General features: G+C 39.2%; 1 protein-coding gene across 1 annotated transcript in view; it reads left to right on the plus strand.

Moving 5' to 3' along the window:
- RELN (reelin) overlaps positions 1–25846 on the plus strand; it is a 292013-nt gene that overhangs the window by 119801 nt on the left and 146366 nt on the right. The window contains exons 5-8 of the mRNA XM_074169082.1: positions 7469–7501; positions 8716–8794; positions 17371–17467; positions 23345–23396. Coding sequence (XP_074025183.1) covers positions 7469–7501; positions 8716–8794; positions 17371–17467; positions 23345–23396 — 261 coding nt within the window. The remainder of the gene's footprint in view (positions 1–7468; positions 7502–8715; positions 8795–17370; positions 17468–23344; positions 23397–25846) is intronic.

Here is a 25846-nt window from a genome sequence, read left to right on the forward strand (position 1 = left end):
TGGTTCACAGTGCATGACAGCCATTTAATCAGTCATCAAATTTCCCTGCAATACTGATGTGCAAACTTCTCACAGGTTCTCTTGGTCGTTCTCTGAGATTTTATCCTCACCAAGGCCTCTCTGCCCTTAGGTTCCTAGCTTGGCCACAGTTCTCCTGACTCAGATGGTTAACCTGTTACCCATTGCCCTTCCTCCCATCCGTTCCAGCACCAGGATCTCCTCTGCGCTTTGGTTCTTATTTCTTAAGCAGACAATGCCCATTGCATTAGTCCCCCAAAACAGCGCATGCGATTATAACTCTTATACTATCAGGATTAATTTTTCTATTCAAATAAAAGATACTTTCTTTGAAGCAAACTGCTGCTTTTATTCCATGAAGACAATCAGACTTTCATCAACACTATTAATATTAATTTATTTAGAAGCAAATATATTATGAAGATATATATGCAAAACAGCAAGGTAGATTGACATAAATAAGATGTCATGGTCTGTTTCTGGCCCTAAACATTACTATACTGAAATGCTGTAGTGGATGATGTGACATATTAAGTGGTTTTCATGGGGCAACTTCATAGTTTTATTACAGGACATCTTTTTAATAAGTACGTTCATTGGAAATAATATCAGACTCCATAATAACTAGCACAAAAGATATACATGAAGACGTGAAAGTAGCAAGACATCTCAGAAATCATGTTCATTGTGACTGTCCACCCTCAGATGTGCATTAGTAAATCCTAATAGAGTTAATGGGATTTGTGCAGTGAAAGGAAGGCGTAGTTCTTATTTTGAAGAGAATTAGAGGATGATAAGGGGCAGCATTAAGGGATGGGAATGCCAAGCAAGTAGCCTTATGTGTAATGTAAATAGAATAAGGAATGATACCATAGGGAAAGACACCAAGGAAAGTAAAATAATTGCTTGAAAACCTGTGTATTCAGCATATAATAAATATTTTAGGAAGCTAGAGACATCTTTGAGAACTGATGTAAGCTTTTACAGTTTATAAGAATTTTACTGAAGAAAGGAGACATAAAAATTAACAGACAAAAGAGGTAATCCAGCACAAATAGGCAAGAAAACAAAAACTGTATAGGCCAAGAAAAGACAGATGTCTTAAAAATACTTTTAAGAAGAAATAATGTTAATGATATTTTTAATTAACAATCTCCTTAAATTGTTGATCTAATATCAAAATAAATGGAAAACAAGGTACATTTATTATTGTGCAGAATGATTCATATTTATTCCTGGCTTGAGTAGAATAAAAATCATACATTAATAAGCAGTAGCATAATTAAAATGGAGTTGGGAAAACAGCAGACCTGGCTGCATTGCCCTGTAGAACTCAAAGGACTTTAGGTCTGTATGAGTACAGCGATGCTGCTGGTAGGAGCAGCTTGCGGTGCCGGGATGGATGCAGCCACATCACAGAACCCCTCCTGCCTCCACCACACCAAGTAGGGTGCTAAAGGGCTAAGGAGACCGTTTCCCCCGTACACTATGTAACTTTGGACCAGTAGTACAATTCTTTGGAATAAGGACCATGCTGGGAGATTTGTGAGCATGTAATTTAGTTCTGACTGACTAGAGGTGAATCTCAGAACAATAAAACCTGAGAGGTGGAAAAGGGGAAGGATGTCATTCCCTCCTAGTGCAAAATCATTGCTTGCAGCATAGTTCCCAGAATTTTATACAATCCCATACTCAATGCCACAAATTATAGGATTGGGATTCCTTTCTTAAGAAACCACTCTACCATCTGACAGATGTCTCCTTATGAAAGTAAATCCTGAGAATTGGCCCAAACTCTCTTTATTTGATAGCTTCCACCTGAATGTTTGTGGAAGATCTTTTAGGCATGTTTTGGACCTTGTAAATATGACTTTAAGAACACTCTGAAAAACAAATGCAAAGCAGATTGCAGGCTCTCAGGCTTGACCAGAACAGTATTTTACAGAACAGAAGACTAGAGTTCAGAGCTGACATATTGTTCTTTGGCTTATGTGTCAGGGAGAATAATGCAGCCCTCGGGCAACACACTGACTCTCTAGGGGCATGTTCAGCCTCTATCATTCAATAGCAACTTTGTTTACCAGTAGAGAGAAAGTATTGGCAGGAGTCTGAATAAAAGAATTAATTTCCTTTTTCATCTTCATCTGGCTGCTAATGACAAGGAGATTAGACTTTTTCATAATCTGCAAAGCAGAATATACCTCTCTGCACATCTCATTTGTGATGAATTGATGAGCAACAGCTAATGGCTGCTGGCTGCTGAACTCTGAGCACAGTGTTTGTCTGTAACTCACTTTTCCTTTATATTTTTAAAAAAAGTCCAGGGTTCCATAAAAATTAAAATAAATAAAAAAAAAAAAAAGTCTATCTATTTTCCAGTGAGTTTTAGGAATGTTTTCTTAAGCTGTATGCCCTACCTGTCCCTGAACGCAGGTTTGACCCCACAGATCTATGGAATACGGGTGTCAATAGTACAAACTGATGTTGCTGAAACACATGTAATTTGCATTAACTCTTTTTTTTTTTTTTCTGAATGGAGACTGGTTTTGCTTACCAGTTAGCCATTACCATGTTTAATGTTTCTGATTCTTATTTTTCCACTGACATCAGGACCATGACCAAATCTTGTTTCCCTCCTCATATTCCAACTTCTCTGTTTGAAGATGACTCTCCCTTCCCACTTCTCTCCTGTTTTCCTCTCTTCCAGTTTAACCAAAACAGGGTATATTTTTCTATTGGTTTAGCCTTTCAGTAGCCTTACTTCATCCGCAGAAAATTTTAACTTTTTACTCCAAAAGATGCCTTCATTCTCCCCATCCCATTGACAACTGAGCCCCACAATGACCTCATTGACTTCTGCATTCCCCATTACTTTCCTCAAGTTTCTCACGCTTCCAGTTTGACTGTGGCCTTTCTGTCTCTGAATCACTTTGTATTGTGTACTTTCTTCTGTGCTTTTCCTACCAAAGGGATTGCCTGGCCTTACAAGGCAAGGATCCTACATTTCCTTACATTTTCTCATATTGTACTTTCTCATGCCTCTTAGATTGTGAACTTTGTTGAGCTCCATTTCCATTCTTTGCTTAGTACAATTTATCTCTTATAAATTTCTGTATATACCCAGGGTGCTAGATAAAAATCAAATAATAAATTAATTTACTTTTTTTAAAAGGTACAACATTGTCATTCAAGCTAAGATGCATTTTGGAGCCACATAAATACTGATTCTAAATTTAATACCATCCAAAAGTGTCTAAGGAACATCTAAGAAAGTGAATCATGGTTTAAAATATGAACTAAGGTGGCCTTTTTTTCCTCCTCTCAGTCTGAAGTATACAATACTTCATTTTAATTTGCAAATGTTTTACACTTTTGCACTGTATAGCTATTCTGCCCCATATAATATTTTTTAACCTTATTGTAATATGAAAGGAAACTCGATTTGACTTCAACCACACTGTACACCACATTGTACACTAGTGTATAATCCTTATTGTTCTGAAATTAGTAGTTCTATAAATTCCTGCACCTGGGTCGGGGCAATCCCTGGTATCAATACAGGCTGAGCGATGAAGGGATTGAGAGCAGCCCTGAGGAGAAGGACTTGGGTGTACTGGTGGATGAAAAACTGGACATGAGCCCACAATGTGCACTCGCAGCCCAGAAGGCCAACTGTATCCTGGGCTGTATCACAAGAAGCATGGCCAACAGGTCGAGGGAGGTGATTCTGTCCCTCTACTCCAGTCTGGTGAGACCCCACCTGGAGTATTGTGTCCAGCTCTGGGGCCTCAGCACAGGAAGGACATGGACCTGTTGGAAAGGGTCCAGAGGAGGGCCATGAAGATGATCAGAGGGCTGGCACACCCCTCCTATGAGAACAGGCTGAGAGAGTTGGGGTAGTTTAGCCTGGAGAAGAGAAGGCTCTGGGGAGACCTTATAGCAGTCTTTTGGTACTTAAAGTGAGGTTGTAAGAAAGATGGGGACAAACTTTTTAGCAGGGCCTATTGCAATAGGACAAGGGGTTTAAAACAAAAAGAGGATAGATTCAGACTAAATTTAAGGAAGAATTTTTTTACAATGGGAGTGGTAAAACACTTGCCCAGGTTACCCAGAGAGGTGGTAGATGCTCCATCCCTGGCAACATTCAAGACCAGGTTGGATAGGGCACAGAGCAACCTGATTTATTTGAAGATATCCCTGCTTGTTGCAGGGAGGTTGAACTAGATGACCTTTAAAGGTCCCTTCCAACCCAAACTATTCTATGATTCCATGAAATTGATAAAAAAGGCAGATCTGGAAATATTTTACAACTACTACAATTGATTATGTGTGATATTCTAGATTCCTAGTATTTTGGGCACCTTAACTACAACACTTGAAGATTAACACAGTGCTGTTTTGCAATGAAAGATAAAATGTAATACAGAAATTATTCATAGGGAGATTAAAGTCTAGGTTTATCACTCATTAAACAGTGCCTTCTCAGTCTTCTGTCATATTCAGCTCTGAAATTTGAATTAGAAATTAGACGAAGGAATACCTGAGACAAAAATCCTTGGGCTTCTCAAATTCTGTAAATATTTATGAAACATAGCCCCTCCTCAACCAAGTCTTGTTTTGTAAGAACAAACTTTTGTGCAACATTAAGCGTTTGCTTAACTCTGCCCTTATTTTTTTTTTTTTTTTGAGTGGTCTAGTGCACTAGTATATATCTGCACAATTTCCTTCATTTCTGCCTACTGGTAAGCAGTTTTGTTTTGCCATATACTATGCATATAATTGAAGAGCTGTTTTAGGAAAAATTCTCAGATCCTATTTTTGTATTCTTTAATCACCCTAACAGCTAGTTACATTTTTAAAACTGCCGAAGTCAAAGTAGTTTGCAAATGTAAAGATTCCAAGTTTGTGCTATACGCGTGCCTTTTGGATGAATGCTGAAATTTTGTACAATAACTTCAGAAAGTATCATTAGTGATTGTGTGTATCCTGGTGTCGTGTCCTGGTGTCCTCAAACCAGGACACCTGGATTGGACTGCTTTCCATAGAAAGCCTCTTCCAAAAAGCAATTCCAAGTGCCCTGGGATGAATGAGAACCTAGTCTTTCATTTTAATTTTGAGTTCTGAACTGCTCTTGTTGGAGAGGAAGGTACTTTTCAATTGAATTACTCTAAAAGGCTAATGAAATTTGTTTGGCCAACTAATGAGTCTGCCAATGATGTGGCCTGACACAACCACCCTCCTCATAGATGAGCACTAGCAGAGTAGCTCTCAGCCACACCTCTGTTCACAAGGGATCATCACTTAGTGATAATCTGGAACTAATGAAAAGGGGTTATACAGAGCATCAGAGACAGAGGTCTTATTTTAAGGTCAACCTCTTACAACATCACAAGTATTTAAAATCCTATGCCATAACGTACTTATTTTCCTACAGGCAAAATCCAGAACTGCTTGTATTGCTCAGTCTGGGAAATAATTCAGTTAATCCAGTTTAATCCATTTCTTCTGTGCAAAGAGGTTTTAAAAATTTTCTGGAGAAATTTATACATGCCTCCATGGAGAAAAACAGTGCCTGGGACTTTAAGGGACAAATGCAGTCTTTTCCTGTGTAGTACCTACCGGTGCAGCCCAGCATTATCCTGGAGGGAGTGCCAAGGTTAACCTGCAATTGGAGTTGTAATGGTCCAGATTTTGTACTGTCATGATGAGAGGTCTTGGCCATTGCTTGCATCATTTCTAGCATTTCTGCTGGCGAAGAGAAGATGCCATGGATAAGTTTCTTGTATAAAAAATAGAGCAAGTTAGTCGCATAAAGAAAAAAAACCCCACGATTTCATATTTCTGCAAGTCTGCATTTTGTATTCAGCATCAGACTCTTAAGAATGCCTTTGCTCTTCACTGAAGTAAAGCTTTCAGTGGTTCTGTGGTTGTTTTCAGCATTGTCTGTCTCTCTATATACACACACACCTACACATATATATATATATATGGTTACTGGATGGAGTAAAACCTGTCGGTCTTTCAAATTGTAAGTCAGTTAATCAAAGGTTTCTGTCTAAGCCAAATCCAGACTGGTTGCCATCCTTTTCTGGTCTGCAGATACCTCAGTTGTTTCTTTCCAAATCTTCTTAATCACCAACTTCCCCATAAAATGTTGCAATTTCATTACAGAACGTCACGCCTCCATGCAAACCCAGTGTTTAAGGAGAGAGCAGGAAGAGAAAAACAAAATTCTTGAGATCTGTGTTGGACTTTCTATTCAAATGACTGTATGTGAGGGCCCTACACAGATTGCTGCATTCATTTTTATGTTTATTTTTAATCTATTTTTAATTTGTCAGATGTTATGACAGAAATTGCAGTGCTTCAGTAATTTTTTGCAAATTTGCTGAAGAAATCAGGCTTACTGATACAATTTAGGTCAGTGCAACAAGAAACACAGAATCATCAAAAGAATCCTGGCTTCAAAAATTCTCATTTTTTGGTGTTCTATTTACCAAAGTACAAAATATAGCTAGAAATATAGCTTCATGGACAAGGTACTGAGAGACAAACAAGGTACCTGCTCCCTAGGAGCTTACTTTTCCTCTGTGAAAGAGGTGTAACTTACTTTGGATTTAAGATTGGGCAAGTCTATGGATGTAGTAGCTACCAAGGAGTATCTAACAGACTGTGTAGCCACCTTCTAGACTGCCCCATATTTTTTATGGAGCTGTGCCTTTACCAATACATTCTATTTTAATGTGTGTAATTTTACATGGAGACTCCTCTTGTAAAGTGTTAGAAGAAGACTACTTAATCAATTTTTGTGATTTCACAGACCCCACCCTCCCCCCCAGTGTGTCTTCACGATATTCTACTGTTACTCAGAAGACAAGGGCCTACTTGGGAATTGATTCAGCAATGCATGTAAAAATGTGCTTTAAAATAAGTGTTTGATTCAGTGATTTGCTGAGTCAATCCCTTGTTGCTCTAGAATATTTTTTGTTGGGATTTTTTCACCCAAAATATTCCTGGTGAAATGTCATCCAGTGCAGTATAAAGGGTCAAAGTGTGGCATTTTTGCCTCTTCTACACTATTTCTTTTGTTCAGTCTAATTTCCGCTCATTTAGCCAATCATTGAATTATCAAACCTTAATCCAAATTATTTCTAATAATATTTCATAATCCTAGGCTAAAAGTGATCTTTCTTACTTTGCTGTACAACCTTTTCTGTCTTCCATTTATTATTGATGCTTATTTTAATTAGAGAATATTTATTTTTTCTTTCCTGTTATATTTTTGTAACTTTCAGTTTGTACCACATTTTTCATAATTAACCTGTTGGGATAGTTGACTTAAGAGAACACGTACTGTACAATTTGTTTTATGCTGAATTGATTTTTAATGCTGCAATTAAGCCCTAATCACAGAAGATATTCATGCCTTGTGTGTCTTTGTTCTCCACAGCCCCGACAGAAGCTCCCTTACACCCTCACCTAGGTAGGTGATTTGTCATTCTTATTACTAAAACTTAGAATCACTAACTTTATTATAATAAACAATCCATAAGGTCATATGAAACTAGCTCTGGGGAATTCAAATAAAAATGAGACTCATAAAATGAATTGAATTATGTCTAATTCTGATTAGTTGATTTTTCATTGTGATTTTTATTGCTGTTTGTTTATTGCCTTTGAGCCCTTGCAGTGTGAGTATATGATGCTGCAGAGCTTTTCTTCCTAGCCATGTAATAGAACATCTCTCTGCACGAGGACCCTGAACCCCCGGTGTGGGACAGCCCCGTCACGCCAGTGCTGGGTCACTGGGAGGAAGGTTTTGTCCCAGTGTACCCAGGAGCAGGGCACTGCTTCTCCTGCTCTCCAGGCAGAGCACAGAGCTCGCAGCAGAGCTCCAGCCCTGCACCTATTAACCTGTGTATTGCAAGTTGATTAATCCCGTGCAGATTTTGGCATCCTTGCTCTGTTTGAGTAGCAGGTGACAGTCACGTCAGTTGTTTAATGGAAGTATTTGTAGAGAAAGATCTGTTTAATACAAATACAGCTGCCAAAATTTTGTTTGTTTGGTTTGCGGTTGTGTTTTGTTTGGTTTTTTGGTCATCATGCATAAGTGATACAGGAAATCTAAGGGGAAAGATGGGGTTCAAAGCTTGCAGACTTGCAAGTTTAGAAACATCTGTGTAACATAACTCACAGTTTATATTCCTTACATGAGCTGACCTTTACTGCCAGCTCCACTGATAGGAGCAGAGAAATTCTAATGAGCTCATGGATTTTTGCTTATGAGTTACCAGAATGAACCCCCTGACTAGTACACTCACTAGGACACCTCATCCCTCCTTGTGCCAGTGTTTCCAAAGTCTGCATTCAGAAGGATTTTTTCTGCACATTCAGAGCAACCAACAGCTTGGAACAAAAGGTCTTAAAACATTTAGTATGTATTTGATGAATGCATCTTTTCACAGCCTATCACTTTGGTGATAGATTGGGAAACGACTTAGTTTTATGTGGTAGTATGATCCAGAGAGAGCAAAGAAACCAGCTGAGAAACCCTGTTTCTGTAACTAGCATAATTTAAAAATCTGATTTCCTCATTTTACAATGTATTACTTTAGGTGTAGGTAAGGCAGCACTTTGAAAGCACTGGATGATTATACTGGATTTTTTTTTTTATATAATGCTTTCTTTTCTTTGTAGCTGAAATGCACAGTGACAGCATTATCCTACGAGATGACTTTGACTCTTACCATCAGCAAGAATTGAATCCTACCATGTGGTGAGTTTCAGACTTCTGTTTCCCTTCATACGCATTTGAGCAAATTAAAACATTTTGGTTATTATAGTGAAGTATTTGGATTATATTAATTCCCAGAATACCCTAGCTCACATTGGTGTAAGCTTATGTGTGTCTGCTCCATTGGGACCTAAATATATTAGTTTATTAATTAATTGGATAATGAGGGACTGAGAAATTCTAAGCCCATTGAAGTGAGTGGCAAATTCTCATTGACTTCAAATTTTGAATTGATCTTAAAATAGAAAGGAGTAGAGCTGAGCTCAGTGAATGTTTTTGTATGAAGATTTTGGTTTCACGGAATCATCATCATTTCATGGAAAAGGTGATGAATATCAGTAACTAAACTTTGTTTTTTCATTTTTTATTTTTTATTTCATGTTCATGTAATACATATTTCTGGTGAAGATAGCTGTAGTAAAAACTCTCATTCTAAACTGAAATCAAATGTTTCCAAATCATCCAAATGAAAAAAAATAACTGGAATTAAATACCTCCATCTAATTTTCAGCAGCTGAAAATGTTTAAGGTTGATTCTATTATTTTTTTTTGTGGAAGGCAAATTTTTTCAAAACTTTTGTATTGTATAGGAAGGAAAATCCTTCCCTTCCCAACTCTATACAGCAGCTACCAATTCCCAGGTCTTTTTCATTCACTGAGATTCCAGAGTACGGTCTTTCATTTTATCACAGTCTATGTCTGAAACAGCAAGGACAGGTTGTTATCATTCTTTAACCAGTAGATGCTGTTGGAGAGTCTCAGGACTCCATGTGCATAATAAGGCAAGTACAATTTAGGGCAGGTCAGGCGGATGCTTTATTAACTCTGATCATAGTGACAGAGCACTCGGACAGCATCTCCACCTCTGCTCTCCCACTCTCTGCCAAGTGACTGCAGGGACCCAACCCATACACTGTTTCAGAAAACAAGGAAAGAGGTGAGGAAAAGCAATCACTTCAATCTTTATAAAGCCAAGTATCCATCCCTGGCAGAGCCTATAGGAGTGGCACACCCAGTGTTGTCTTAGCTCAGAAGTGGTGAATCGGAGACAATTGCAGACTGTTGGCTTTTAGTCAAAAAGAATATTTGTTTAGCAAAGATGATTCTTAGCCAGGCCTCTCAATCTTAAATATTAATAATTTTACTACCACAATTATCACAGTGATAGATATTTATATACATATATCACAAAAGAGGAAGTTATAGGTCTCTTATAGTACAAGACCAATTCTATTCCGTATAGTGAATATTTCTACTGGTCATGCTATACCCAGATAAACCCATCTATCAGTCTTAATATGAAGTTTTGAAGGTTAAGTCCCCTTTTTTTTTATATGAGATTGTTACTGAGTTTTCAATTCCTTCCAATCCTATTTCATAAATGTAATTATTTTTATTGATTTAATTCATACAAGACAGAGGGATATTTTACTGTGTTAGTTTGTCTTGTTCAGATACATTCTTGATGGGCATTTTAGCAGTTACCTGCATTTATTAGTTAGGAATACATATGTTCTGTGAAATCTTACTTCATTTTCCTTTTTATTAAGGCCTGTCACTGTTTTCCATCTGTGCAGGTCTTTCACAGTTTCACCATCATAATTAAAAAGATTGTGGTTTAGGAATTTTATGGATATTTTTCTTTTGCACATACTTATTGTAATACTTTTTAGTATGTGCCTACTATTTTTCCTCCTTTTGTTCCTTTTCTATCACCTCTTTAAATGTTTTTCTGGACAGATGCATTAAGGACCTGGAATACTGTAATATAAAAAAACCTCTTTCTTTATGGGAGTGAATAGATCAAGGACTCTTAATGGGTTACAGAATAGCTGCCAAGGTAGATAGCTTTAGCAGCAGAGTGTTAAATGGACTTGAGTGGAAAGAAATGAGAGGAAGCATTATTTCCCTGCAGATGTCTCATAACTCAGAGAGGGCCTGTCTGTTGGGGAGCCTCCGTAATTTATTTATCCATTGCTCTTTTATCTTTAAATTCATCCTTGCTTTATAGCAGTCTCAACAGAGAAATTTCAGACTAAAAGAGCCCCCAGTCTCCTGCTCCTTTTGTCCCCAAGATTTGGGTTTGGTGCCCCTGAAATAACCTTGACCCACCTTGGTTGGTGGATCAGTGCAGAGAGGTGTGTGCTGGGAGAGAGAGTCCCAAAACTCACCAAAATCCTGAGACAGATTTTCCTGTAATAACACAAGAAAGCCAACATCTTCAGCAATGCTGAATAGAAGTGGAGCACAAGAAAACTGTAATGAGGTGTCATGAACTTCTCTGCATAAAGGATTTCTACACTAGTTCTGCCTCCAGTGAAGACCCACTTGGTGGCAGAAAGCTCATTCTCATTTGATTTTCTAGTGGGAGTTAAATCAGGGATTATTAACAGTCTACGCCATCCACCCTAAAATTGCATTTTTTCCCCTGACAGCTGCTGAAATCCCATCTTTACCACAAACAATTGCAGTAACTGCGAGAGCAGTATTTCCAGCCCTGCTCAGACTCTGGTCTACTGTGCTGGGAGCGTGCGGTAGCAGCTGCCTTGTGTGCACCGATAACTCCAGCAGTGCCTTCTCACCAGGGGCCAGTTAGACTAAGCCACTCTAATAATTTCTGAAACCATTATTTGTGTAAAGATGAAAAGAGAAGTATTTGTATTTTCCTATGGTCTTTTCTTCCCAAATCCTACATAACACTGGCTTGGATGTGATTAATATTGTCCCGCTCCTCCTGATCCCCTTTCTGGCATGTGCATCTCTGGCAGAGACGTACAGTCCAAGTGCACAAGCAAAGCATTTTATAGCTTCTGTGTGTGTCTAATTTTATGAGTCCCAGCAGAGCCGGTGTGTCACTCCATTGCTGGGAGAGGCCTCACATCAAATAACAATTTTGCACAAGGGCACTGTATGATTTCGAGAGTGACTGCCTGTTTTTTATGGATTTCTGCTCTTTCAAATACATTAAAAGACACATCCAGCACAGCAACCATCTGTTTCTTCAGAGGCTCAGGAACAGGGAAGGAGCGGCTACGAGTGTTTCTGGAGCTTCAAGGGGAGGAGAAAGGGAAGGTTGGGATGTGGCTCCTTGTAAACAGAAAAATCATAGAATAGAATCATAGAATCATCTAGGTTGGAAGAGACTCTTGGGATCATCAAGTCCAACCATCTACCCTACACTACAAAGTTCTCCCCTATACCATATCCCCCAACACCACATCTAAACGGCTCTTAAACACATCCAGGGATGGTGACTCAACCACCTCCCTGGGCAGCCTATTCCAATGTCCGACCACTCTTTCTGTGAAAAATTCTTTCCTAATGTTCAGTCTAAACCTACCCTGTTGGAGCTTGAAGCCATTCCCTCTCGTTCTGTCATTAGTTACCTGTGCGAAGAGACCAGCACCAACCTCTCTACAGTGTCCTTTCAAGTAGTTGAAAAGAGTGATGAGGTCTCCCCTCAGCCTCCTCTTCCTCATACTAAACAGTCCCAGTTCCTTCAACCGCTCTTCATGTGATTTGTTTTCCAGGCCCTTCACCAGCTCCGTTGCCCTCCTCTGCACTCGCTCCAGCACCTCGATATCTCTCTTGCATTGAGGTGCCCAAAACTGGACACAATACTCGAGGTGTGGCCTCACCAGTGCTGAGTACAGGGGCACAATCACCTCCCTACTTCTGCTGGTCACGCTATTTCTAATACAAGCCAGGATGCCATTGGCTTTCTTGGCCACCTGGGCACACTGCCGGCTCATATTCAGCCGCTTGTCAATTAGAACCCCCAGGTCTCTTTCTTCCAGGCAGCTTTCCATCACAGCATCTGGGAGTGGGTTTCTGACCTAAATCACAAATTGGTGATTGAGAGAGAACAGGAGAAAGTGTTAAAGTGGGAAAGGACAAGGAGAGGAGGAGGCAGCAGGAGGTGACATGTAAGAAGGAAGCAGGGAGTGTTTCTGTGCTGGAAATGCGGGAGTGAGAGAGCTCATCTCTCTCATTTTCTTGGGACTCAACCACCATGAGGATTTTCTTGTGTGGTATGTCCAACTAATTTTTATATTCTTTTCTTCCAGAGTGCAATTACATCAGAAAATTATTATTTACACAGTCCCCATCCTATAGGCACAAGCCTGCTTTCTTAAGCAAAGATTTCCTCAATTCTTGGGTCTCATTTGCCACCAACTTTACAAAGATCTCTTTGCCTTGTGGAAGAAATATGCTTCACACATATATACTTCATATGTATAAATGTCCAATATATATTTTACGTATTAGCTGTGGAAGTTAAGATAGGTAAGTACAGATGGTTGGTGGTCCACGAGACTTGCTGAGAACTGATAGGAGAGTGTTAGTTCAGCAACCTCAGGAACCATGGAAGTAATTGATTTCCTCTGTAGGGAAATGAAATCTACACTGTGTACTACTTGCCTGGAAAAGGACAGGAAGTGGTTGGATCAAAAGAGGTCCAATATGGGTGGTATTAGTCTAGGTCACTGAGTACGTGTTTCTGTGATCAGCTTGCCTCTATGTAACCTCATAAAATTGCAGAGGAGAATGTAAAAAGGGGGCTATATAAGAAATAAAACAGGCCATGCAGGAACAAATCTAGAAAAAATACTCTGTTTAATCCTATGATAAATGTTTTAATGTTGAGACAAAAAGAGGGGGAAAAGAAGATGCATAAATTAGTAAAGAAGAGATGCTGGCATTACTGTATGTTTCTGTATAAAGCACTTAGTTTTAACAGTAGGGCTGTAGACAACAGGGAATTCAGTACATTTGAAAAAGAAAGACACTGTACAGAAGCCTGTTGCTGGCTAAACTCTCCTTCCCAACTTGATGTGATGTTTCATCTCAAAGCCTATCAGCATTCCAAACAGCAAACATTCCAAACAGCAATCACGTACAGAAGGCATACTCTTCAAAGATGACATGAGGAAAAGCTGAGCATGTAAAATCAATCAATAAGAAATAGGTTCCATCACTTCTTCATGGCATATGAGAAATGAAGAGGTACAGCGATATTTCCAGTGGCAAAGAGGTGGAGGAAAGCTTTGTGACAGGAGAGAGAAGTCCTAAAGTGGTTTCCAAATTGCACTAAAACTGCGGGATTAAACTTCACAAAGATTTATGTTTAAAAATCTCTTGGCAGCTTGAGATGTTTATCTTCTTTATAGTGCAGACATCACAAAAGACATCAGTCAATATAATGTCCACAAACTCAGGTATTGTAGAGGGAAACGAGATGACAAATAGGGATGAGGAAACAGCAGATGTTTCCCCTTCAGCAAAGTGAAGAACAATAGTAGAGAGAGGTGGGACTCTCTAAGCCAGAGATGAGAGCAATGGCAGGTCTGCAGAGAAGACATCTAGGTGAATATGACACACGTCAACAGTGGAAGCGAGTACCAGCTGTGAAGAGAAAGCTGAAGTGATTTTAACATGCTAAGATTTTAGACCAGGCAGGTGAGAAAGATAATGTGAAAAGCTGCACACAGCCAGGGCAATTAATACTGTCTCCTGTTTGTATAAATGGAAAAAAAATTAACCTTCCTGTCTGCACCAGGAGAGGAGCAAATTGGATCATTTCTAAACACGTAATACGATGACGATGATCTAGGGAACAGCAGATCAATTATTTTACTCTTCATGCATTTCTGTCAAGCTAGTGAGCAATTTTTTGTCAGAGGTAATACATTTCAAAGAGAGCACTAAGGTTTGAATCAGGATTACCAACAGCTATCCAATTTCTTATGAGAGGAGTCATCCTAGAAAAAATGAGTGATGATGAAAGAGCAATATTAGAAAGACAGTGTTTCTGGATTTCCAGACCACATTACTGAAACAGAATAGGTAAACAGCTGAATCACTTTGTGTTCATTGAAATATGAGAATTACAAAATTAAAATATCCCTTGGATTATGTAGCCTAACCTTTAATGAGGGACTAAGTGTTCCCTACATAGTATTCATAGGCAAAGTTTTCCTGCCATATCTGCCCCTCTCTGCACGTACATATCAGGAGTTTGGGCAGATGCTCCATTATAAAACCCCAAAATGTAGGATCAGATAATGAAAATAATCCTCATAAACAGCCAAAATCCTACAGAATTCTAGGTATTCTTCTAGTTCCAGTTCTTGTGTTCTTCAGCTACCAGAGTTTAGGGATCAAGTGAAATTTAGATAGTGACATAACACATCCTCCATGAGCTCTGTTTCTGTACTTTCTCTTAAAGTACACTTTGGTACACTCACATACTCTCTTCTTGCCTTATAAAGGGAAATAAAAATATGGACCAACTATGGCTTGTATAATGTTAACTCATTGAAGTTGATAGTAACAATGTTACTTTATATCCAAAATACTAAATGCTATCAGTGTGAAGTGCTGAATGACTTTCCTGACATATTCATACAGGAAAAAACCTCAAGGATTTTTTACATCTGACTTTGTTTTGGGAAGTGGAGCTGAAAACTGACCTTTAATAAAATCTCAGAAGAAGGGAGAGGTTTGGAAAGTTGGAAAGAGGCATTCATCTTTGACTTCTGTAATGGACTTGGGCTTAAGAAAGCCAGTCCTGTGCTGAATTCACCCAGGACCAACCGGAGAGACCTAAAATAACAAATGCAATCAATTATTCACCACATCTATGCATCTGAAAACCTAACATCTATCACTCAGCACAGCTTAGCACTCACAGAGCTGCAGGGTATTGTGCAGGGTACTGTATGCTGTGCAGAGTTAACCCATTCTGCCAAAAGTGCCCCCCGCTTTGCTGCCCTGGGAAGGTTTCCCAGGAGCCAGGGAGTGGTGGAGAGCCCCATTCTGCTGCAGGAGAGGAGCAGGAAGTGTCTCCATTTAGTTTAACACATATTTTAAAAATTCATTTAAACATTATTTCTTGTCACTATACGGGTTCCCACTGGCTCATCCTCCCCTGCTGAGACCTTTTGGACACATGGTCCCTGCAGGGAAAAGCTGCCCCAGCCCCACAGGGTAGCTGCCAGCCTCTTCCTGGCATTGCAGCTGGACATTTCGTTTGCCCCATCCAGGACCGTTGTGGGCTGATGGTTTATAGATATTCAGGAATAGAAAAGTCCTGCTTCGAGTAGTTTACAGAAAGACTTGCAGAGGTTTAACATAACACTTAATAATGAAAAAACAAATAAGCAATATAAATTAGGAAAAGAGGTGAAAAAAAAAAACCCAAGGAAATTTGTATAGGAATCAACTATAATCAATGAAAACTCTATCGCATAATGTGGACAGCAAGTCCCTATTCCTTGGGATTTCTTCCTTACCGTCCAATTTCCTGTAAGATCTACCATCCAGAAATTAGCTTAGAGTGAGCAGACAGAAGAAAACCAAACCTTTGCACACTACTAAACTACACCTTGACTGTGTATATGGGAATGCATATTTTGGTGGCATTATATGTCAGAAAGGGTGGCCAAGTCTAAGGCACTCTGTGTGAGAGAAGCCAAAGAAAAAAATGCCTAAACACCCCTAACATAAGTACATTGCACTTAAAACTCTAAAAATACCAGTTATCAAAGTGCAGACAAACATCAGCAAGAAATAAGAAGGCTTGGAGTGCGTTCACCCTTGTTTGCAATGGAGTTGCTCCAAGAGCAAATGTTTGCCTGTAGGACTGATGTCAAAGCTGAGCTTTGGATGCCTTAAGGCAATGTTGGTCAGCCCAATCGGAGGCAGTTTGTCAGGGCCTGGGAGCATCCCTGAGATTTTTTGAAAATCTGCTCATGCCAAGAGCTGATACACTCATCCTCGAAAGTGAGGGAGAAGGCCTATTCCCTCTGCTTTGCAGTCAGGCTGCCTGCAAAGTCCTTCATTTTCAATTAAAAAATATCAGGAGAGGTGCAATTCCTGGCTCAGCAGCACTTACCAGCTTCTCTGGGATTTTCTTCATACTTTTTCCCCTAAAAGGTGAACAGAATGGCAACTCTGTGTTAACAGGAATATGGGATATAACAAATATTAACCGAAAGCTGCAGCAGCAAGAGCTGTGTTACAGCAGCTGGGCTGTAGGAGCCTCTTGGTGTCCTGTTTTGGATAAGGTCTGAAGCCTCAAATCTGCACTTTGGCGTAAACAACCCTGCGGGCTGGAGGGGGGCTGAGCCTCCCCATTTCTCCTGAGCTCTTCTGTATGGTAACTCTGCGGCGCTGGGTTTACAGATGGTATATCAAATGTGCATAAGGATTTTGGAAGAAGAGTAACTTCAGGGTAAATTAAATATGTAAGAGTTCAACTTGGTTTCCCATGGTGTGATGGTTTTGCAGTCGATGAGCAGGGACATTCCTTTGTGGAGTGGGGACAGTTTGCAGAGAGCAAGTCGTTATTGGCAAGGGTCTTTCTCCAGAGGCAAGCCTAGTATATCACACATATAGTTGCTCAACCTTTACACTCAGCACCATGATAACAAAACAGTCCAATATATCTGAGTGTCAAGCTATAAAGGTCTTATTTTTATAATTTACAAGCCTGATGCCGTCTCAAATGTACAGTTTCTGATTTCCATTTTGAACGTGGTGTGTTCTTCCTGCAGGTCTGAATGCAGTAACTGCGAGGTTGGAGAGCAGTGCGGTGTGATAATGCACGGCAGCGCCGTCACTTTCTGTGAGCCATATGGTCCCAGAGAACTGGTAAGTGAAGGCTGGCTCATCTGCCAGGGCTGGGACTGCAGGCTACGAGTCGAGGCTGCAGAGTCAAGGCTGCAGAGATGTTGGTGTGCTTTCAAAGTTTGGTGTTCAGCACAGAAGCTCTTAAGTAAAAGGTGATAAGGCCATAAAAAAACAACCCAGGAACATCCCAGTGTTTTTAATTATAGACGCTAACCAAAAGTTACTGCAATAATTTGCAAGGGAAAGTCTCTTGATCTGGTGTGCATCCAAGCCATTTAAAGTATCTATAATACTGGAAAGGCAAGGAAATGGAACTGTGTTGTCAAACTGGCATCATTCTCTTTTTATTTCTGACAATGAAATAGAGACAAGGTTCATTTTTCTTCTCTTATTTTATTAGCTGTGTCCCATTTTTTCTTGTCGCTGTTGACAAATGTTAATTTGGTTGTAAAACATCACTTGTGAACAATGCGTCCTACAGACTTAAATGCAGCCTGGAGCAAACACCTGCCAGTCTCAGGAAAGTGTATGTAACAAATTGAGTCCTGATGAAGGGGACAGAATTAATTTCATTGGGGAGTAGTTTGGTCATAAAATTGCTCTAAGAAACAACATGGTGCAATTTGCATTAACTTGGGATGATCTGGGTGTGGAAAATGAGTTGAAAGATGTACAACCAATGCCCACATGTTGACGCTGGGCAACTAGCTGCAAGGATATACATAAAATGGGAGTTTTGGAAAGAACTGAAAAATTAAAAGACCAGCTCAAAGCCCATGCAATTCAAAATTAATTTTCATGTTTTCAGCAGTCTTCTGAATGGAGGGAGAGGCTGATTAGAGCTATTTGAAGAGCACACATGGAAGAGGGCCATAAAACAGAAGTGGTTTTGGCCAGGCATTTTCCCTTCATTTCAGACACTGACGATTCTTTTAACAGGGTTAATTTTACGTCCTTAACTGAGACCAGAATACCACAAATGTAACAGAGGTATTGCTGGTGTGGCAACTGAAAGTCATAAACACATATAAAACTAATCATAGAGGTTTTACAGATAACGGAGAATTTCAGTCATTTCCCTCACCGCCAGCTCCAACTGGGGAATCCTGACAGGGATGCTAAATTGCCTCTCTGCTACTTTGAATCCTATTTGAATGTACTATGCTTCATTAACTGCCTTGAGAAGAGATGCATTGTTTTATGTCCTGTGCAAAAATGAAGTTACACCACTGGGATATTTTTCCCAATTTTTAAACTCATTTTTAGTTGTAGTATTGAGCATAGGTAACACTCCTTTGAAAACAATCTATTTATGGTATTTAGCAAACCCAGGGTCCCAGTTCTGGGGGTTTTGAAATTTCATTAATTAGCTGTCTTCTCCCTGCTGATATGTAATTTAGACTATCCTTAGTAATCATGAATTGGCTTCAAAGTCCAGCGTTGGACTGTATGTGTTGTGTGGTACTGGTATCGGACTGTGTATTTTACTGTTTGGTAACTGTTTGGCACTACCATGGCATCAGGAACTTGGAAAAATTTATTATGATGCCAAAGCGGTGTGATTAAATAATCAGCTGAAAAAATCATCATGTTTATAAACAGTTAGCAGCCTAATAATGAAAGTGTTTATGAATATTATATCAGTGTTGCAGAAAAATCAAATCTTTCTGAAGGAACGTGCTAATGGCTTATCATTTTGGACAAACACCGGATGGTGTTCATGCCAGAGGTCTGACCTAGGTTTATTTTTCTGTATGGGCATAGGTTTAAATCCCTATTTTCTTAGAACCACCTTGTTTCTGATTTGTAGTCGTGTTTCAGCTATTTCACAACGTCTCTCCCTGTCACAAATTTTAAAACCTATTTCATTTCTCCAGTCATTATGCATTTTTATTCTATCACCTTTACTATTTGAATCCTATTCTGTCCCCACTTGAAACGGGTCTTGAAATCTCTGTTCCTGTTCATGGCTCCTAGTGCCACATTATTGCTGTAAAATAGTTAGTCAAGAAGAACTGAATTTGCAAAATGTCTTATATCAACAGCTGTGACAGCTGCTGGTTTGCTTCCTTGACCTCCCTCTCTTCTCCTGAGTCCCAGCAGCCCCCTGTTACTGCAGGCAGAGGGTGTTTTAATGCCAACTGTCTGTGTCTGTTGGTGAGAATTTCCCACTGGCAAAATCCTGGAAAGATGTATAGAGTCAGACACGTTGCAAGCAGGGGAAAATAGCTACTAAAGGCTCCCTCTCAGCCTCTCTGCAGCGTCTGAACCTAGTAGTCCTTCGCAGAACTTTGCAAAAAGTTTTTAGTAAGTCTAATGATTTTTTCTAAAGCATTACTGAAATGATAGATTAGATATTAGATTAGATTAGATTAGATTAGATTAGATTAGATTAGATTAGTTTAGATTAGATATTAGGAAGAATTACTTTACTGAAAGAGTGGTCAAGCACTGGAACAGCCTGCCCAGGGAGGTGGTGGAGTCACCATCCCTGGAGGTATTTAAGAAACATGTAGACATGGCTCTTCAGAGCATGCTCTAGTGCCCGGGATTGTTGGTTTGTGGTGGGGTGTTGTGTGTGAGGTTGTGGGTGTGGGGTTTAGTTGGTGAGTGCTTTTTTTTTTTTGTGTGTGTGTGTTTGTTTTTTTTGTTTGTTTGTTTTGTTTGCTTGTTTGTTTGGTTTTGTGTGTTGTGGTTTTTTTTGTTTGGTTGGTTTTTTTTAATGTGGTTGGACTCGATGATCTCAAAGGTCCCTTCCAACCACTAAGATTCTGTGATTCTGTGATTCTGTGATTCACAGCATAGTCTCTTTTAAGTCTACACGAATGCCTCTTCTGTGATAACTGATACATTTAATTTCTTGGTGATATAAGCCACTGAACACTGATAAAGGGTTTTCATTTTCAAACTGGAACTTGCACAACATAATTAATTGAATGTAGACTGGTACTCATAACTCAAGTCAGAAAGCACTTTATTATGTGGCATAATAAGTTTGTTACTTAATACTGAATTGATCATGACAGAATGGACTTAAATGGGGATGTGATGGTATTTTTAAAGGATTTATATAAATGCAGCTTCCCTATATTTTTTTAAAGACTAAAGTTACCCATTGGAATATTCCAAAGAGAGGGAAACTGTATTTTAAGTAAATGTGTTGTACAGATAGTGCCAAGTACTCAGTTAGCTTTAAAAGTTGCTGCTTGAGATGATTGTGAAGCCTTGGGAATCTGTTCCACTGAACCTGTTTTAGTTCACAGAGCATTAATAGCTGTGATAAAGTTCCTAAATTTCCATTCACCTTCCTAAAGCACTTGTAGTCTTGTTATCAGCTAGTCTTCAGTGCCTTTCAGTGAAGGTCCCATTTCTTAACATTTATAAGAAGTTCCTCTCCATGTGCGATATGTATGTAGAAAAGAAAAAAACCACACCAAACACCCGTGCCAATTCCTGCAGGTCTCGATCAGTTATTTTTAAAGGCATAATTTCATGAATACCTCAACTAGGTGTGTGGCCGCGCTGGAAGAAGTCCAGTCCCTTTTACTCTTCTGCATCACCACCTGTCCCTTCCTGCCAAGGGGGAGAGACGGTGTCTGTATGAGCATTGGTGCGCTGCATGGCAAATCACACCAGAAAATGAATCCAGGTTAAAACTGACTTGCAAAGGAAAAAGACTATTAGTTTAACAGAATTCAACTTTCTGAGCTGATTTAGCATGTAGCTACCCAAAAGCTGATGTTAGTACATGGAATGGAATGGAATGGAATGGAATGGAATGGAATGGAATGGAATGGAATGGAGGGAGCTACCACTGAGAATTTGTTAATCACATACATTTGAATATACATTCTGAATATGCACTTACAAAGATACGGAAATACTTTTGAAAGTTTCCAAAGACAGAAAAGCCAATACAGGTGACTGAGACATAACATTTGTTCTGTGTCAATAGAGTCCTAGATAACAGTCAGAAAACATCTGCATTTAGGACTAGCTTTTGTTCAGTGTCATGCAGTGATGCACAGAGTAATAAGGGACTTCAGACATGAGAGAGATCTCTCTCAGCAGTTTTCATGTTTATCTGCATAGTAGGTAATTAAAGAGTGCAGGGATACCTGATAATGGAAGAATCTCTGCTATCACCATGTTACTCAGGGAAATTATGCAGAAATTGTACTATTCATCATGACAAAATGCTGATAAAATTGCCTTTGTAATACTGCCATAGTTAATGGCAGCTTGAAAGAATGTAGCATCTTCCAAGTCATTGAGCCTAATCTTTACTTGGGTGCTGGCTTTTTTAGAAAATGACAGTTTAGTGTCCATGCGTTCAAATCTTTGTCTATATTTTGCACATTACCACTTTTTTTCATTCTTATCCACAATTCAGTTTCCTCTACATCACTCATACAAGTAAAGCAGGAGAATCATTCAAGTCCTCCAGGTTCTCTGCTTGGAGCTGCCTCCATGCAGATTCCAAGATGAGCTCTGGTAGCCAAAATCTGCTAGCCCCACGACCTTACTTCTGGGGCTGAATTTGCTCAGAAGTTTGACTTCTCTGTAGCATAACCACGATATGATGTGGTGCATGAATGCAGATCACATGGAGCACATCTGATGGAAGAGTCTGTCACTACTCACTGGGGAGTTGACATGAAGTATTGATGTGTAGGGTCCGATGTGGGAGGACAACTCCAAGGTCTTGAAATCTAGGATGCAGGCATTACTGGGAACAAGATCAGACGAATTCAAGGCATTTGCTTTTCTTCCAATTAGATGACTTCTTTTATGATTGTGGGAACTTACTGTCTAGCCAGATCATGCCTTTTTTCCTTTTCTCTTTTGATTTAATATTCCCATTGTCTTTCATCTCGTACATTTTTCCTTCTTCAATGTAGCCTCTAAAATCTGATAAATTATACTGATAAATTATAACTTTGTTGGGTCTTTTGCTAAAGTGAATGGACTAAACTTCGAGTCTTCTCTTTTTGGAATGATCCTCCATTTGGTCTTTCTGCTTGCTGAACAGTTGCAATGATTTTTCAGCTCTTTGACAAAAAAACTAGATCAGGCAGTGTTTTTAGGCACTGCTTCTACCTTGCTTGTTATGTAGCAGTATCATTAAATCCAGCTTTTAAAATGACTTGAAAATAAATACACAACACTCTAGTGCTTCTTATAGCGTTTTCAGGAAAACAGTCCTAATTTGAATTACTGAAATATGGGGGCATTCAAAGAAGAGAGAAAGCCCTCAAAGAAGGTGGTGTGCTGGATACAGAGGGAGCTGCTTAGTGTTTTCAGCCTGTTTCTAGGTCTTGGTTGGATGTCAAAAGTGTGTAAATGCTACTACAAAATTTCATTGTATCTCTATTATGCAGTAATAGAGATGCACCAAGGTCTTGTTTGCTTTGCTGTTGAAGACTTAAGGTCTGTTTTTCCATCTTAATATTTAATTTTATTATTTTAGGTTTACTTAATGTTATTTTTTCATATTTATTTATGATCATTTTTTAGTCTTGTTCTGTGTTGAGAGAAGTGAAAACCATTCTGTATATTTATACTAAGCTGACCATGACCACAGGGTTCATTTTTTCAATCTTCTAAACACTGGTCAAGCACCAGTGTTTCACATAAATGTTCTTGGCTTTGTAGACATTAATACAATGAAAGCAAAAAAAAATCCAGCTTTGACATATGATGAGATATCAATAATCAAAATGACATAACAGAAGTGTTCATAATCACTCAACCTGAAAGGGTTGGCAAGTAATAGTTTTATGCACTGGAGGTCTAGGTATCCAGAGAGTTTCCATGCTTTCAAATAAAAACCAGTGATGAATGTATTGTTTTGATGATCTAACACAACCTCTCTGCTGTTTGCTTTTCTTCCTGCAGACCACCACTGGCCTTAACACAACTACTGCATCCGTCCTTCAATTTTCCCTTGGTAAGTTTAGCTTACTCTTTCACCTGAGAAAGTGTAAAAAGTCATTTCTGCGAGGAAAATGGCCCTCAGGTTCAGGTTTACCTGTCTGGTCGATGTTCCACTCAACATGAGGGATTAAAAAATATTTTTAAAACTACAGCACATTTATTCATCTCCTAATGTAGAGCTCCTAATCTAAATTTTGGAAAGGAGAAACTCCAGTGGATACTCTGATGATGGGAGGCATAGTCATGTTTGGGTTTGGGGTTTTTTTCACTTATTTTATAACATGATGGATAACATTATAATCTCTTGCTCTTTCTCTGAAGTGTGATTACTGTTTCTAAAAAATGAACTTTTTTAACATTTTAAACCCTTGATGTATTCCAAGGTATGGCTGGGTAGCGCTGTTTTTAACACATCAGTACAAACAGAATAGGTAGGGCAGACCAAAACTAAATGCTATTTAGTTCATATTATCAACAGTGTGGTTGTATGCCGTATTACTAGGAATACCTGCTGTAAGTTAGTGCACATTTTCACTGTGTAGTTGTGGCTATAAATTATGGCAGAAGTTGTGGCTTGGGCTGAGGGAAAATTGGGAACACAATTTGTTAACTCATATCTCAGTGTTCAAAATATGAAGGAAAAATGTTTTTATTATATAAAGAGTTCAGTAAAAAAGCAAGAAGGAAATGTAGCCTGCTTCCTCTGTGGACCCCTGGATATGTGTTTCCAAATCATAGTCCTATTTTTTAAAAAGTAATTCTCCAAAAGTATCTCAGAAGAAATGTGATTAAACTCTGGAAATCTCAGCTGGAAATAGGAGCTATCAGGTAGCTTGGCAAGCAGCTTGCTTTTTTTAATAGATTGGAAATCAAAATCCTAGAAGGCTCAGAAATACATCATCTAAATTTGTTTTTACCTGAAGCTGTTTATTTGACTATTTGAAGTCATCATTACCTGTCACCCTGCAATTGACTGCAGTGTTAATAGTTCTAAGGATTGGTATCTATCCTTCTATTTTGAATGACTGTTTTTAAAAAGCTGGAAAAATGTATTCATTCCTAAACTGAATTTTAACTGAACATCGATATTGGGCACCTCTAATGAAAACCAGCCTGGAGCTACCCTGCAGTTTTATTCAGCCAGTGAAAGGGGAGCAGCTCGCTTGATTTGCCAGGACGTGTCACTCGCCCCCAGAAGCCTTCTCACCCTTGGCTGTGCCTGAGGATGGGTGACTTTTATAATGCTGCAGAAATGATAGAGGAAATTTGCTTTTCAGGAAAATTTACAAAAATCTTCTATGGCTTTTTCTTACAGTGACCCAGAGTGGTTAACAGCAGTGTAAGCTGGATGGGTTGGTAGATAAACGTTTGCTGTCACAGCTCGGGGGCTGGTGTCTGCTGCAGGTGAACTGCAGAAGGGTGCAGGCTCCCTGAAGTTTCAAAATTAGACTTAGGATTTCACTAGTAGCCTTTGTTCCTATCAGCTTGGGAAGGTCAAATAAAAAAAGGGTAAGAGCAGGCTGAGTAGGAAATATCCTATATGACAGGATTGTGATGAATATATGGGAAGAATACCTTAACCTGTACCAGTAGGAACCAGTAAAATCCATGGTGTGATGGAGCAGGAGAGGGGTGAATGCGTGTCAGAGTAAATCAAATTTCAGCCTGAAGTTCAAAACGTATCACGTTTCCTCATGTGCCTCTGTTAGGCTTGAAATACAGCGCAGATTGGTTTTGTAACTGATAAAAACCGGCGTGAGCCGGGGGACTGCTGCTGAGCTCAGCAGTACTTGGCTTTCGAATCATAAATCTAAACTAGGCATTTGCCAATTTCCAGCTTATTCCCAAATGTCCGATTTAATCATAGCCCTATTTAGGGATTCATCCAAGGGAATTGCTTTTTTTTTAAAGAATGTTTAACACTTTCTATCGACCGTGGAATAGCTTAAGCTGTAATCTTTCGGGAGTATCTTTATATTAAATTCATCATCTAGCTTTGGCCACATTAAAGTGCATACCCTTTGATTTCTCTCACCACTAATTATCAAATGGAATTTTGTGTTTGTAGGTACATAAGCAGTTGAGGGCTGGGAAATGAAGCAAAAAAATGGTCCTGATTTTACCGTTAAACCCAGATCCTTTTAAACTGTGTGTTCAGGAAGGGTAATACCCTAGTGAATTTTTCATTCATTGATATTCTGTGTAGTGTCCTTCATGTAACACCTATTTGGTAGTCTTGCCCTTTAAAGGGCAGCAGGGTTGGAAAGGCACATTTAAGATGAAGGCTTAATTAGGATGAAAAGGTAATTAGTAAGGCCTGTTCAGCACACAGGACAACACTAATGTGCAATATCTTTTCCAAGAGAGAGCAACTTGTCTGCCACACAGCGTTCACGGGGAGCCACCCAGAGCTGATGGCATTGCCTTTTGGTCCAGGGCTGGGGTGATGTTTACAGTCATGGA

This window comes from Numenius arquata, chromosome 2 (genome assembly GCF_964106895.1).
Source record: "Numenius arquata chromosome 2, bNumArq3.hap1.1, whole genome shotgun sequence".
NCBI lineage: Eukaryota > Metazoa > Chordata > Aves > Charadriiformes > Scolopacidae > Numenius > Numenius arquata.